Source organism: Rattus norvegicus, chromosome 10 (genome assembly GCF_021556685.1).
Source record: "Rattus norvegicus strain SHRSP/BbbUtx chromosome 10, alternate assembly SHRSP_T2T, whole genome shotgun sequence".
NCBI classification, from domain to species: Eukaryota; Metazoa; Chordata; class Mammalia; order Rodentia; family Muridae; genus Rattus; species Rattus norvegicus.
The window spans coordinates 23,718,224-23,733,278 of record NC_141543.1 but is presented as its reverse complement, the minus strand read 5'-3'; the positions used below and the strand labels follow the sequence as shown (position 1 = coordinate 23,733,278).

The 15,055-nt window shown below is 52.8% G+C and overlaps 1 protein-coding gene across 4 annotated transcripts in view; it reads left to right on the top strand.

Annotated features, from left to right (window-relative positions):
• The first annotated feature begins 2,437 nt into the window (after positions 1-2,437).
• Fgf18 (fibroblast growth factor 18) overlaps positions 2,438-15,055 on the top strand; it is a 30,895-nt gene continuing 18,277 nt past the window's right edge. For 2 of the 4 annotated variants that reach the window (XM_087571087.1, XM_087571085.1), the window contains exons 1-3: positions 2,438-2,706; positions 2,911-3,017; positions 3,168-3,204. In XM_087571087.1, coding sequence (XP_087427213.1) covers positions 2,986-3,017; positions 3,168-3,204 — 69 coding nt within the window. In that variant the 5' untranslated portion in view covers positions 2,438-2,706; positions 2,911-2,985. 4 annotated transcript variants of the gene reach the window in all.

Here is a 15,055-nt window from a genome sequence, read left to right as displayed (position 1 = left end):
GTAACTTAGGACTGACAACACAGTAGGACTTCAAACAGTGGAGTGAGTTTCAACATTTCAAAAGTCACTGATAAATATGTATCGGTAACAAACTGGGCTTCAGGGTATAATTGTGAGTGACCTAAGTGGCTAAAGTCAACATAACTTTCAATGCTATAACTGGAATGGTGGTCTGGTTTCTACATGAAGTTGAGATGAGAAGATTGGAATTATAGCTATTGTCAGCTAGTCTTTGGTTGTCTTTGTCATGTCTATAGTTAGCTATATTTTGCTGGCAAGGAAGAACATTCGAGTCTAGGATTTGATTTTTAAAGAACTATGTATGTCACAAGTATGCAGGTACACAAGTCCTCAACTGCTGAGCCAGCTCTATAGCCCTCATCCCTTTGAGATAGTGTCTAATGTAGCACCCGGCTGGACCCAAACATAAGCCTGAACAGATCCTGCAGCTTCTACCTCTGGAGTGGCAGGCCTTACATTATAGATCTGTACACTTTTATCCTATTATTTAGTGAGTATTGGGAATTGAACTGTGAGTCTCTCCAAACTATATCCCCAGCACCCTGAACTTTTGATTCTTGAATGTTCTCAGAACACTACTGGATTTTTGGGGTTTGGGGCTGTCTCGTGTGATGACTGAGGTCACCAAACCATTGTAGGTGGGACATTGCATTACCCATTGCATTCAAAAGTAGTAAAAAATACTAGTAAAATGCACAGAGGAAAAGGAAGAAATTATTCTTAGAAGATAGATGAAACATGTCAGCAGATACACACATGTGCTGAGTGGCAGTCTGTAAAGAAAACCAAGGGCTTTTTGGTTCATCCCTATTTGTGGTTTGTCGTTTCATTCTGAATTTGTTCATTCCAGAATTTAGGAAGTTATAATAACTTTGCAAGGCTAGTTCAGGCAGCCAGACAAACGACATAAAATCAACTTCGCTTCATGCAAGAACTATCTCAAAACACTCGATTTTTGCAAAGGTTTTCAGGATTTGTTTTTAATACTGTCCCTTTAGCCTCAACTTTGAAAAAACTGAAAGTAGCTTGCAGGGAGGTCTGGTACTTGGAACAAATACTACTATGTTTCTATAACTTCAGGAATAACACCACTGAGCAGCACCTTCACTGTATGCTCCAGCGAAAGGGGAATAGCAACCACAGCTACGGACAAGGCTTTTAAACCAAATAATCCGAATTCCTGAGTTTTGCATTTTGAGCTCGTTCTCTAGTTTCTTGCCCACTGTGACCTGTTAGTTTTAGCATCAGTCCAAAGCAGAACTTGGCTGACCTAGGCTCTAGACAGAATGAGGCAGGCCTCTGACAACAATATCTACATTTTGGGGTTAATAGGAGGACAGAAAAAGTTCAGGGTTGGTGATCAAGGGCAGGAAAACAAGCTGCTTAGTGTGTGAACTGAAGAGGGCCTGGAGTGAGCGCTGACCAGAGTCCTGGCTACTCCCAGTCAGGGAGTCAGTCAGGGCCGAGGTTACAGCGACACTTTTGAGCCGCTAGGTGGTAGTCGTGTGCTTCCAAAACCCGGGTCACAGCAGAGAACGCAGCTGGAATCCTTAGAACCGACCTTAGAGTCCCAGAGCAGGGGTGGGGAGAGAGACGCCCCCAAGACTTTCCCATCTCCCATGGCAGGGACAAGAACAGAAAAAGGCTTTACTACTGTAGTCACCCCACGGTGGTGGTGGTGGTGGTGGTGGTGGTGGTGGTGGTGGTGGTGGTGGTGGTGGTGGTGGTGGTGGTGGTGGTGGTGGTGGGTGCAGTGGTGGTGTAGTGGTGGTGGTGGTGGTGGTGGTGGTGGTGGTGGTGGTGGTGGTGGTGGTGGTGGTGGTGGTGGTGGTGGTGGTGGGTGTCTGGGAAAAGCCACTATCTCGAGTGGCCTAAGGGTAAGGGTAAACACGACTCCTTTCAGTTGAGTCAACCTCACCGGGCGGGCCTTGTTTGTCCTCCTCTTGCTTCCGAACACTAGTGGATGTGAATACGAACAGCAAATGTGAGGGAGGGAGGACGGACCCTTTGCACCTAATTGCATTCTTTGGGAACTCCGCCTGTCCCATTCGGCCAATATTAGCCTTGTGGCGCAGAGCTCCGACGGCTTCCAGAGCTCACCAGCTCCAGCTTCGTGGGTTCTGCCCGGCTGAACGGCCAGTCCCATAGCCGACAGTCTTGAGTGCCTCCCCTCCAACCCTGCGCCGCCAGAAGGAGGAGGCAGTGGAGAGGCCGCGGCAGGCAGGCGAGCAGGCAGGGCCGGCTTTGATGTGGGCGCGGCGCACCCAGCCGCGCTGAGCGCCCGTCCGGCCGCGCCCCGAGGGGGGAGCCCCCGGGCCCCGCATCCTCATTGTGCCGGCGCGGGCCCGGGCCCGCCCCTGGCCCCCCGCCCCCTCGCCGCCCGCGCGTAGAAAACGCCCCGGCCGCCGCCAGCGGTGGGAGGCGGCGATGTGCACGGCCGGAGAGACACGGAGGAGGAGACATGAGCCGGCGGGCGCCCAGACGGAGCGGCCGTGACGCGTTCGCACTGCAGATGCGCGCCCCAGCCTCGGAGCGCTGACCCCGGTCCCGCCAGCCTCGCGCCCCGGCCGCGGCGCCTCAGCCGCAGTCCCCGCCGTGCATGCTGCCCCTGGACTGAACCGGCTGCCCACGTCCCGCGAACGCCCAGACGGCCCTCCCGTCCGCCCGCTTCAGTCCAGCTTCCCCGCACCGGCCGGGCGCCTCCCGCACCGCGGTCGCCCCACAGCCCCCGCGCCGGCTCGGAGGGCGCAGCGCTCGGGAGGAGCCGCGCGGGGCGCTGATGCCGCAGGGCGCGCCGCGGAGCGCCCCGGAGCAGCAGAGTCTGCAGAAGCAGCCGGCGAGGAGGGAGCAGCAGCAGCAGCGGCGGCGGCGGCGGCGGCGGCGGCGGAGGCGCCCGGTCCCGGCCGCGGGGAGCGGACATGTGCAGGCTGGGCTAGGAGCCGCCGCCTCCCCCCCCGCCCCGCGATGTATTCAGCGCCCTCCGCCTGCACTTGCCTGTAAGCACCCACCCGGTTCTGGCCACCCTGCCTGGATGCCTGTCCCTGTGCGTGTGGCTGTCTGCCCGCCCGACTTTCTGCCTGCATGTCTGTCTGTCCATCTGCGGTCTCTCCTCTGATCCCACTGACCTCTCCCTCTTTCTCCTGCAGGTGTTTACACTTTCTACTGCTGTGCTTCCAGGTTCAGGTACGTGGGCTCCTGAGAGTCGTGTCCTGTCCCCCCTCCCAACCCCCCGCCAACCTCAGCGCGCTCTTCTTCGAGGTGCGGGCTGACCCCCCTTCCCGGGACCGCGCCCCCTCTCGGTGCCCCACCCCTCCTGGGCAACAAGCCCAGTGCACCTGTTCCCAGGGCGCGGAAGGGCGGCTTCGCGCGCGTCCTGCGCTGTCGGTGTCAGGCCAAGGGCTAGGAGCTACTGCTTGAGCCAGTGCGGACTGTCGCGGCCTCGGCTGGCCTCGGTAGGGAGATCCCCCAGAGCCGGAGGGCTCAGCCGGAGTGATGTGTGGGACTCCAACCCCCGAGCACAGCTGGCGAGGTAGGGACCTAGAGATTTTTATGCCAACTGTCCCTTTACAGCCTGCTTGTCCCTGCAGACAAAAAGGTTGTTTTCAGCTGAGTGGATTTTGAGTCCAGAGAGAGAGCTTTAGTTGTAAATTACTCTGTGGGTGGGAGGAGAGAGGGAGAGGGAGAGGGAGAGGGAGAGGGAGAGGGAGAGGGAGAGGGAGAGGGAGAGGGAGAGGGAGAGAGAGAGAGAGAGAGAGAGAGAGAGAGAGAGAGAGAGAGAGAGAGAGAGAGAGAGAGAGAGAGAGGAGAGAGAGAGAGACTGACTGCTCCCTATCCTGCTGCGTTCTGCTCCACATGTCCTTGCCCAAGGTGGTGCAGCCCAGGGCTTGTTCCCTGCTTGGTCCCGGTTCGCTCTCTGTGAATCAGAAAAGGACTTGGCGCTCAGCCTGGAAAGCACTTGCTAAAATCTGATCTGTTACTTCAGCAGCTTTCAGACTCGGGAAGGTCTTGGCACACAGACAGTTGGAATGCTCTGGCTTCCAAAGCCGTGGAAATGAAGGAAAGGGGGGGGGGTAGGGAGTCGACTTCAGCCCCGATTAGAACCAGACCAGGGCTGCCTCAGCATGGTGTGTGTGGGGCGGGTGGGAGGGGTGGCAGTAGACTAGGAAACACCAGCTGCCCAATACCTCTACCTACCTACCTACAGCTACAAGGGAGGGGACGCTGAATAAACTGGACATAGGCCAAAAGAGGATTATCTGTCCCCTCCCCCTCTCCGTGAAAGGCAGGTGCCCTTGCAGGGCTAATGGGAAGATGCTTGGTTGTAGCCTTCTGAGTTCTGGAGATGCCTGGAGACAGCCCTGTGTACCGGCTAGAGTTGATCCTCTCTTCCTTTCTGGTACAAGGAATCTTGTCTGTGTCTCTGGGCTGTGGTTCCTAGTTTGATCATGACTGTTCCTTGGGACAGGCATGAAACTCAGGGCAACCAGTTGAGACTCTGGGCTGGAAGGATAGATGGATGGACAGACTGATGACTCTTTCCTTCTATTGGCTAGGCTGGGGTCCCCAGTGACTTCTTGAATCAATACAACTGGAGTCAGTAACTTAACGCTGGCTGTTTGCCCAAGCAGATGTGACCCTATGTGGTGAGGGGGTGGGGGACAGGGTGTGGGAATGGTCGATGTTAGAGAAAAGGCCAGTGCCAGGCATAGGCTGCCTAGTCTGTCTGCAGCTGAGTTCCCAAGCAGAAGGCAGGTTCCAGGGTCACTCCAGGGGGTCTGCTTGTCTGGCTGGGCTGAGCTTGGGGCAGGAGCTGAGGAAATGGATGTGGAGGCAGAAAGGAGCCTTTGGGTCTTACTGCCCAATCCCACACTTGCTTGCTGCTTTCGGTTCTTCTTTAAGTAGGGCCGGGGAGGGGCTGCCGGGTGGTCTTTGTGTTCTCTGATGGGAGTGTGTGTGAGGGAAGGGGTCTGGACTCTGCTTCCACCTCCACCTCCTGGCCAGAACTAAGCCAGCATCTTTAAGAAAGATCTGGGTGGTCTGCTTGGGTTAGGTCAAGAGGCAGGATCCATGTAGGTGAGGGAGCCTTGTCTTTTCCACCCCCCTTCCTTTTGCCCCTTTGTCCCCTCCAGCCTCTAGACATCTGACCTGCATTGGGCTGGCGTCTTTAAACCCCTGGTTTCTATCCTTGGGACCAGCTAGGGGTCTTCGTGAAGATCACTCAGAAAACAGTGCTCGAATCTGGTATGTCTGGAAGAGAATTCATTCATAGCAATCCTTAGACTTTTTTTTTTTTTTTAAACCAAGATTCCTAAAAGGTAAATAAACCACCAGGGGGAACAATTAGTGGGCTCATGTTTACTTTTACAGTTTATAGACCATGGAGTGGCCCTTAGTGGTAGAGACCAGGATGGCTTCAAAGGTGTGGGTTACCGAGGGAGTCTGCAGTCTGAACCCTGCAGGGGCAAGTTTGCGTGATGCTGTGGAAGTAGGTGCAGTCCTGGGCAGGGTGCACAGGGGCGCCTACAGTTGGAACGCCTCTGGTGTAAGAAGAGCAGAAGGCCATCCTATGTGGAGGAGGGGCCCCGGGCTTGGAAATAGGTGATTTTTGTAGGGGTTTTTGTTTCCTCATTTGTGAAAAGTGGCCGATAAGCAGAAGTTGCCAGAAGACATGTTGCTGATTGTCAATCTCCCCACCCCCACCCCCAGCGAGGCATCTTGGCTAACTGAAAAAACAATTTACTTCTATCCTTACTGTTTTAGGGATTGGTGCAGTCTTAGCAATGGAATTTCTGGGTGCCTCCCCTCCTCCCAGCCTTCAGTCGCCAGGCCCCAAATGGATTTCCCTCACTAAGACAGGTTTCCATGAATACACTCAATGTAGATACTGTCCTCCGCCCACCACCAGTGTGGTGAGCCCCGCCCTCACCCACTGGCCACCCTGGGAAGCGGGAAGCTGGGAATTTAATAAAACCCCTTCATCCTTTCTCCACACGACTCAGAACACCACAGATAGCTCAAATCGGAAGAATTTTAAAAATTTCCGCGGGGAGCAGGCAGCGTGACCAGTAAATTGCTTTTCTGCACTTGGCTAAGCTCTGACAATGACACCGGGCCCGGCTTTTCACGGAGCTCCGCCGGCACCTGCCGGACATTGTTCCTGCCGCCAGGCTCCACTAGGTCCTTGCCTTCCTCAGACAAGCTAGCAGAAGGTCAGCCAGTGCTGGGAGAGAGGGGGAGGGCTTCCTCCAGTCTCTTATCCCTCCTGCCAGCTCCTTGTTCTTCCCACAGAGCTACTTCCTGTCTCCCCGGGAGGTGTTGAAGTTTGCAGTTCCCTTCATACTCCTGACTGACCACCCACACCTAGCATCCTCGCTGAAGCTTAGGCCCTTCCTTTAGGCTGGCCAGGTTGGAGAGGCTAGGGGACAGTGTCCTTTGGGACAAGAGGAGAATAGAAAGCTGTCCTGTTGGATGGCACTTGTAATATCTCAAAGCAACATCGTTCATTGGTCCATTCTCCTGAGTTTCCATTCAACACTTAGCCTGCTTCTCTTTGGCCCTGGGAGAGACCTAGACAGTCCCCTGGCCTTAGAAGAGAACACTGTCAGATGCTCTGGCGTTGTGGCAACCCTTCCGCTTTCTGGGAAGAGACTTGCCTAGGTGCAAGAGAGGAAGCTAATCTTAGCCTTCCGGCTTTCTACAAGGAAGTCAGGTAGGATGGGGTCATATTCCTGCTCCACACAGAGAGAAAGAAGATACAGAGCTAGCCAGGAAAGGATTTGTTCAGGGTCATGGCTCCAAGCCAAGAACTGGATTTAAGACCTTGTGTTAGTTCTATCTCTTCTAGAAGGAACCCTCAAGTTTGCTAGCAGGGAAAAGAGTCTCAGGAAGCATGCTGGGGGGTCTTTATTGGGAAGTCTTGTGTAAATTCTCATGAGGTTAGGTGACTCTAGTTGAGGACAGCTCCCTCCCTGCCCCTGTCAGGAGGCTTCACTCCCGGGGGTGGGGGTGGGGGTGGGGGTGGGGGGGATGGTGGTGGTGGTGGGGGAGTGCTGATCTTCTAGCACCCCAGAGCTAGAGGTGGATGCTGTGTGTGTGTGTGGGGGGGGTGGGGGTTGAATGTCATAGAAGACTTAATGCTTTCTCCAAGCCTCCTTCCCAAGGCAGAGAGAGGGGAGGGGTGGGGCACCCTGCCAGCATTCCTGCAGCCAGGGAAGGTCACCCACTTGCTTTGAGATAAGAAGGTGGATTCTTTAAATTTCTTGTGGTTGGCACAGCCAGTGTTAGTGGGCTGGGGGGCAGTCTGTCATAGTCACAGGTGTAGCCTCCTCCCTGTGCTAGGACAGCTCTGGGGTTCTGCAGGTCTCCAGAGGGAGGCTGAAATGGAACCCGGAGGAGGTCTATCCCCAGTAGAACTTTGTCCTGTATCCAGGTGCTACACAGGGGTGCTGGGCCCCAGGCTGCTGACAACAACAGCTCAAGCCCGTCATTTTCACTGGGTGTCTGTCGTGCGCTAGCCAGGTTCTAACACACGACCAACTTGAGATTAGGCAATTCTGAGGAGCAAGAGCTTCAGCAGCTCACAGTAACTGCCTTTGGTCACACAGTGCAAGGAAAGCAACTCTGGCTGCCTGACTCCAGGGCCCAAGCTAAAAGGTGTTTTAAGGGCTTTCGATTAATACAGCCTGGTTCAAACTGTGGATCTGCCTTCTGTTTGCTGTGTGACCTTGGGACAAGTTACTTAACCTCTCTGGGGCTTAACTTCTGTAAGGGTGAAATGGCAAAAACAAAACAAAAAGAAACAAAACAAAACAAAAAACCACCCCCCCCATAGCAAACAAAAACTCCAATGAAATATTCCCTGTCTTCTAAGGGGAGGAAATAGATGACAGTTCTGGGCTTGGCTGCTGTGTCTCTGGTTCTAGGAGGAGTCTCTGCTGCCTCTGTTGCCTGGTGTGTGTGTGTGTGTGTGTGTGTGTGTGTGTGTGTGTGTGTGTGTGTGTGTTCAACAAGGCAACAAGAGCTGTTCTGATGAACCTGTATGTGTCCTGTGTGTGACTTTAAGGCTGCTGGCAGACCACTGGGAAATACTGGGCATACTGACATCTATCCCCATAGGCCAGGGCAGGGGCCAGGGCAGGAGGAGAGGCACGTGACTTTAGGATGAGCTTAGATCTGCTGTTACACCGTGGGCCTGAGTATGAATTTGTTCTGGAACAAAAGAGGGTATGCAGCTCTGCAGGCTGTGGTCTGACTGGCTGGTAGTTCTTTCTTTTTAAATATTTATTTATTTCAAATATGAGTATTCTGGATCGGATCACATTACAGATGGTTGTGAGTCACCATGTAGTAGGTGGGAATTGAACTCAGGACCTTTGGGAGAGCAGTCAGTGCTCTTAACCACTGAGCCATCTCTCCAGGCCCCCTGGCTGGTAGTTCTTATGCTCTAACATCTAAGTGACATTTAAAATGTTGCCCTGTTGATGACGGAGCCAGAGACACTGCACTGGTCAGCTCAGGGTTGCATGATGAGTCTCTACCTTGGCTCAATTAACCCTGGACCTTTGTTCTACTTCACTGGTTCCCAACCTATGGATCGTGACCCCTTGGACAAACTTCTGTCTCTAAAAATATTTACATTACAGTTCATAACAGTGGCAAGATTACAGTTATGAAGTAGCAACAAAATTATTTCCTGGTTGGGGGTCACCACTACATAAGGAACCATGTTAAAGGGTGTAGCATTAGGAAGATTGAGAGCCACTGCTCTGCTGGGTCTATCCAGCTGGGTAGGAGCAGGCCACCAAAAGCTTCTGCAGGGCCTCATGCACAGAGAGGCTCAAGTTTCAGTTCTGTAGCTCTTCAGCCCATGACCTGTGGCCTTCACCCTCCCGCTCCTCTGTTTTCCCTATATCTGTAAAGTGAGGTAATGTGAAGGGTTAGTGAGAACTAAATGAATAAGAATTATTATACAGAGAATGGCCAACACCTGTCAAATAACTGAGTGACTGTGTCAGGATGCTGTGTCCTAGTACACCATATGCTGTCACGTGCTCGAGAAAGCGAGGAAAGGCTCCTTGGGTGAGTGACAGTGGGAGCTCTGGTCTGTGGGTAGTGCAGGTCTGAAACTAGGCCCAGGCATCTTATTCCACATTCAGGTTGCATGGCTTTGGGCAAGACCCTGGACATCTTGGAGTCACTGCTTCCTCATCATGTATAAACAGTGACTAATTATACGACTCCTAAGGCTTTGCATGGAGACACCCACTTGTAACTTGACTTTGGGGAGACTGAGGCAGGATGGTGACTCAGCCTGGGGTTTAGGTTAGTCAGATGGGGAGAACCTATTTCAAAAGTTGAATGACTACCGCAGACTCCTCAAGCATTCTCCACATAGGAGTGATGAAGGTCATAGCTTGGATGACATATGCAGTAGACACTCAACTATGGCACCAGTCTTAACTAGTTGGACATTTATGGCATACCTCCTGTATCCTGCCCCTAGGCTGGGTCTGCTCATCAAGGCTTCAGCTTCCGACAGTGTGCTATCCGAGGAGGTCACTAGTACTTTGGTTTTCCTCCTCTTCCTCCTCCTCCCCCTCTTCCTCCTCTTCTTCCTCCTCTTCCTCTTCCTCCTCCTCTTCCTCCTCCTCTTCCTCCTCCTCCCCCCACCTTTTGGCTTGGAATCTCGTAGCACTAGTCTACTGTCTTTGACCACCTGCCTTCTTTGCTGGAATTTGCAGGGACAGGAAAGAGCCGGGGGTCAGCTCTCAGTCCACTGGTCACACCCTGTCTTGGGGCACTCACTAGCTGTATTGATAGAGAGGATGGATTGACCCCTCTGTTATCATTATTTAAGGAAGCACCAGGATACAGGCTCGCCCTTGGGGATGCTGGGAGGAGGACTTTGGTCCCTGGGGGAGCCCTTGGCACAGAGCCAGGTTCTTTGCAGATGTTAAGTAAATGAGAGCCTCAACTCTCAGCTGTGGTGTCTTGAGGCCTGCTTGTCCACCAAGTTTGCATGTATTTCTAGAAATCTAGGGGACAGCAGACCCCTGCTGCAGCCCTTGGGTACTGACTGGACTCTCAGTTTAGTGAACAAAGGGTTTGGGGGTCTGGATGTGGACCTGAATTCCTGTGCTTGCTGCCCCTAGGCCAGGTACTGGGCCCCTAAGGGTTCATACCTGTATCCCAGCCCACAAGTAATGGTAACTGAGGGATGGGGCTGGAGGGTAGAACTTGAAGGACAATGGGTTCTATGATGAAGGACTCTGAGACTGGATCTCGGCCAAGAGCAGCTGGCCAGATGGGGAGTGTGCCGTGAACCTGTGTGTGTGTGTGTGTGTGTGTGTGTAGGCTTGCACGTGTGTTTGTAAGATTTCTGAGGCACTTGGAGCAGGCTACCTGAAGGAGGGAACAGCATTGTCTGTTCAATGTAAACTCATTGCGTTTGCTGGAATGTCATGCTCAGAACTGGGCTGACGGAAGAGGTCCTCATGGACACAACAAACACCAGAAAAAAAAAAAAAACTTGTTTGCCATCTGGGCTTCATGACTACGGGGGCCCGGGGCCTCAGCGAGATGGAGTGATGTTGAGATGCTGGCAGGGGGAAGGGAAAGGGAAAAAGATCTCAGTTCACACAAGTCCTGTCCCTGTCCTGGCTATATCCAGGATTGAGTATCTGCTCCATATTGACGATCTGTATGGAGACGGCTGATGTATGGGGAGAAGGAGGCTGGAGCTTGGGCCCAGCCCCCATTCTGCAGTGCCCCACCCATGCTGATGGCTTGGTGCTGCCAATCAATACATTGATAGCCCTGGGAGCTTAATGGACAGGCTGGGGGTGGGGAAAGGTCCTCTGTGGCCTCACTTTCTATCCAGGCTGTGGTGGGTGTGGGGAGCACGAGGAGAGAGGCCAATGTGCTTGAGCTGATGGGAGGATGGAGCATGGGAGGGACTGTGGGGGGTGCGCCTTGTTCCCCTTCGTGTGAAGCAGGGCAATTGGAGGGACTAATGCTTCAGAGCTGAATGTGTTCAGATCTTGGCTCTGCTGTGTCCTTCCTGTGCACCTTAGCAAGTCCCTTGTCCTCTCTGTGCTTCCCCATGTAATGGGAGCACAGGGGAGTACAGTTTACACTTGCTCAGGTTGGGTAAGGAAGAGGCCGATGGCCCCCCAGGCAGTGTTTAGTGCATGTCCAGGAATTCAGAGCCAATGTGAGTTTCATTCACTCTTGATGTAACTGGCAGCTGACTCCGGGCTGGAGTCCAGGCCGCCCTTGAGGAGGCATTTGGAGGGCTGCCTTTTGGAGTGGAGGAGGCTGACTTTACTGGGGTCCATTCTTAGATGGCCTAAAGTCTTGGGTTTGAACCCAGAATTTGGAAGAGCTCTAAAAGCCCCGTCTCCTGCTACTACTTGAGGCCTGTGGGTTGTCCTTCTTGGGACCAGGGAGAGCCTTCACTTCTGGGCAATAGGACTCTATTTCCTCTTTTGCACAGGGGAGTTAGTTCAAGAGACTAACCTCTTCTTGGATGGCATTCCTCCCCCCTCATTCGTGCATCCATGAGTTCTGATCCAGCTCCTGTCCCAAGTGCAGCTGTATCCTTTTCTTTGCAAGATACGTGTTCAGATCTTCCAGGGATGGCTACCCCGTGCACAAGCACCAAGACAGTGGGGTCTGATAGCCTAGATACTAACATGGGTGGGGAGCGGATGCAGCTTGGATACGCTGGTCAAAGAGTGCCACAGAACTTCATCGGACTGCTTACTCATGACAGCTCTGAATAGAAACATAATTGTTCATCTCTAGAATTTCCCAATTAATACTTTTGGTCCTATGTTGTCCAGGTATAGCTGAAACAAGGATTCAGGGACAGTGATGAGAAGGAAGTGGTAAGAGCAAGGGAAAATGGGGGTTGGGGATTTAGCTCAGCAGTAGAGCGCTTGCCTAGCAAGGCCCTGGGTTTGGTCCCCAGCTCTGAAAAAAAAAAAAAAAAAAAGAAAAAAAAAAGAAAAAAAAAGAGCAAGGGAAAATGGTTGTAGATGGGAAGGAAGTGGATAGAGGAACTTAAACTCTAAACTCAGGAGTTGTGTTTGAATCTTGAGTCCTCTCCTCTCTAACTCCGTGACTTAGGACCTCCCCCAAAGCTCCACTTTCCCCAACTTGAACATGGGGATGATAATTGTTCCTGCTTCTGACCTCACTCAGGTGATTTTACAGGATAAGTCACCTGCGGTGGCTATTTAGAAAACATGGCTGTTGAGGAGAGATAGATCGTGAGTATTTAGAGAATGTGACTGTTGAACAGGAGAGGTGGGTCAGCGAGCGAAGTGTTTTCTGTGCAAGTGTGAGGACCTGAGTTCGAATCTCTAGAAGGCACATCAAGTTGGGCGTGGTGGTGTGTGCCTGTAATCTCAGCACTCCTGTGACAACACAGGAGGTGAACTGGGGAGGCTCTCAGGAGCTCATGGGCCAGACAACCTGATGTATGCAGCGGAGAAAAATAACAGAAAGAGAGGCCCTGCCTCAAGAGGTAAGAGGCAAGGACTGGCCCCCAAGGTTGTCCTCTGATTTCCACACATGCACCTCAGCATATACCCTCCCTCCCCCAAGTATGCACTGCACACAAGCACACACACGAAGATGAAGAACCCCATAGCTATTTATTAAGCCAGACTTAAAAAAGAAAGAATGAAATGGCTGTGGTCACTAATGTCATTTTCCCCAAGGCAAATGCTACAAACGATCCCCATTTTGCAGACAAGAAAACTGAGGGTAAACAGATCAAGTAAGTCAGCTGTTGTGGGCGGAGCCAGGTAACCTGCAGGCATAGGCCTGTGGGCTCTGTCTATGGAGCACCCTGTCGCCATTCCTAGGCAGAGGCTTTGGAAGAGCCCAAGGTCAGAATGCGATTCGAGCCTATAGGGCTCTTGTCGTTCATGGGCAGCTCTTGCCCGGGGAGCAAATATTTCCACCGGAGCCCAGTCTTTAGGGCAAAGGGAAGGGCTGGACTGGGATACTTAGAGTCTAAAGCTGCATGGACACTATCGGTCACCCATTATGGAGGCCCCACTTTGACCAGGGATCATCTGTGGGTGTAGCATTGAGGGAGGAGGGGCCATGTTGTCTCTGCATCAGGACTTCTTGCTCTCTACTGTGTGCTGTGACTTTTTTGTTCGTCCTGAAGCTTTTCAAGCCCTCTGATCATTGTGCAGTTGGAGGGACGTCAGCCAGACAGACTGCTCTTAGGCACCCTAGCCCAGAGAGTTGCCACTCACTCAGATAGAAAGCAGTGGCAGTGACTCTCCCAAGACAAGCTTGCCCTGCATGGCTCTGGGAGCAGAACCTGGAATTCCAGATACTTGTACCCAATTCTATAGTTCTCAGTGGTCTCTACGTTCAACTTGGGAAATGGGCTCTCTCTGGCTCCCTGATATCCCAAAGCTCTGGAAACTGATGGGGCCAGATCTGGGCCATGTCTAGGGTCTTCTTAGCAGGGTGTCTGGAGCAAAGCAGTGTGCAACACCCGTAGCATGGCATCTCTTGCCCGCTGGGCACCATAGTTATCTGGATGAGAAGGGAAAGGCTGGTTGTTGACCTCCAGGTGTCCCTTATTCCTGGCCAGTCACCACCAGAAGCACTGCTGATTTCGTCCTGGGGACAAACTGATGCCCAGGGGTGAGCCTGATTATCCTAACTCTGGGGACAACAGCATGTTCGTGATCCTGCCCTGTGAGGTAATGTCAGGAGAGGATCTCTCAAGCCGGCTTGTAATGGTAGGTATAAAGGACTGGTGCCCTGAGCCCACCAGAGGTTTTAATAGGCAGTCCAAGGTATCCAGCCTTTCTAGAAGAGGGGCCCGGTATCTGGCAGAGACCCTAGGAATTGACCTGGTCAGAGGATGGCTTAAGTGGTGGAAGCTAGGCAAGATGGATGGTACCCCCATATCCTGATGCAGGGCACCCAATAGACCTTGCTGACCCTGGGTCACTCTACTGCTTCTGTCCAGTGGGCGAGGAAGAAAATCATTACGAGAGGCCAGCTTCAGGGGCAGGGAGCGCCCCGTGGGAACTGGGGGTGAGGAGATTGGCTTGACCTCTTGTCGATAGGGTGTCCTGTGAGAAGAAGGATGTTGGAGGACAAGGATACTTTGCCTACTTTTGGGGGAGGAAACAGAAGTAAACTGGCTCCAGGAATCATTCCAGAAGAGGCAGTGGCCCCAAGTGTGGGATCTTCCAGAAAAACGCCCTCCAGGTGTGGGCTTCCTGGGTCCTGGACTCTTTCCTCCCTAGATGCCAGGATTGGAGGAGAGGCAGTCCTGGTACTGTGGAGGAGGCTGGCCGCCATGAGGAGATGGAGGGAGGGAGGCACGCAGTGGTTGAGTAGTTGCAGAATGGACGTTTGTGAACCTCGACATCTGCTTAGTTGAGCTTCACTTGGAGTCTTGTCAAAAGTCCTGGTATTTGCTCAGATGTGGAAAGTAGCTGCCATGCTGCCTTTTGGATTTTATCTTTGAAGCGACCCCTGAAGTGGGTGGTGCCTTCATCAAGTTCATTGTGAAGAAACGGACCTGCAGTTAAGGCTGAGAGGTCTTGGGTAGCCAGGGTCCAGAGAGCTCCAGCAAAGTTCGGGTGGGCAACTCGTTTCTGGGAATGGGGTCTTGTGTGCTAGCTTTGTGTGTCAGGCTTGGTGAGTCCACAGAACAAACCCATAACGCTACCCGTGCTTCAGAACCTGTTCTGGTTTATAACGTGGGAGGGGCCATGCAGCTAACTAGCAGGCACAGGTGAACACAACTCAGTGCTTAATGTTCTGACAGAACTTTATTTGTTCATTCATTCATTTGTTCAACCACTCATTCATTCATTCACTTATCTGTTGAACATGTGCTTGGGTGTCTGTGCTTGGGTTGCAGGGCTAGCAGCATAGAAGGGAGGGAGGGAGGGAGGGGGGGAGGAGAGAGAGAGAGAGAGAGAGAGAGAGAGAGAGAGAGAGAGAGAGAGAGAGAGAGCAGGAGAGCGAGCAAGCACAGTCTGGC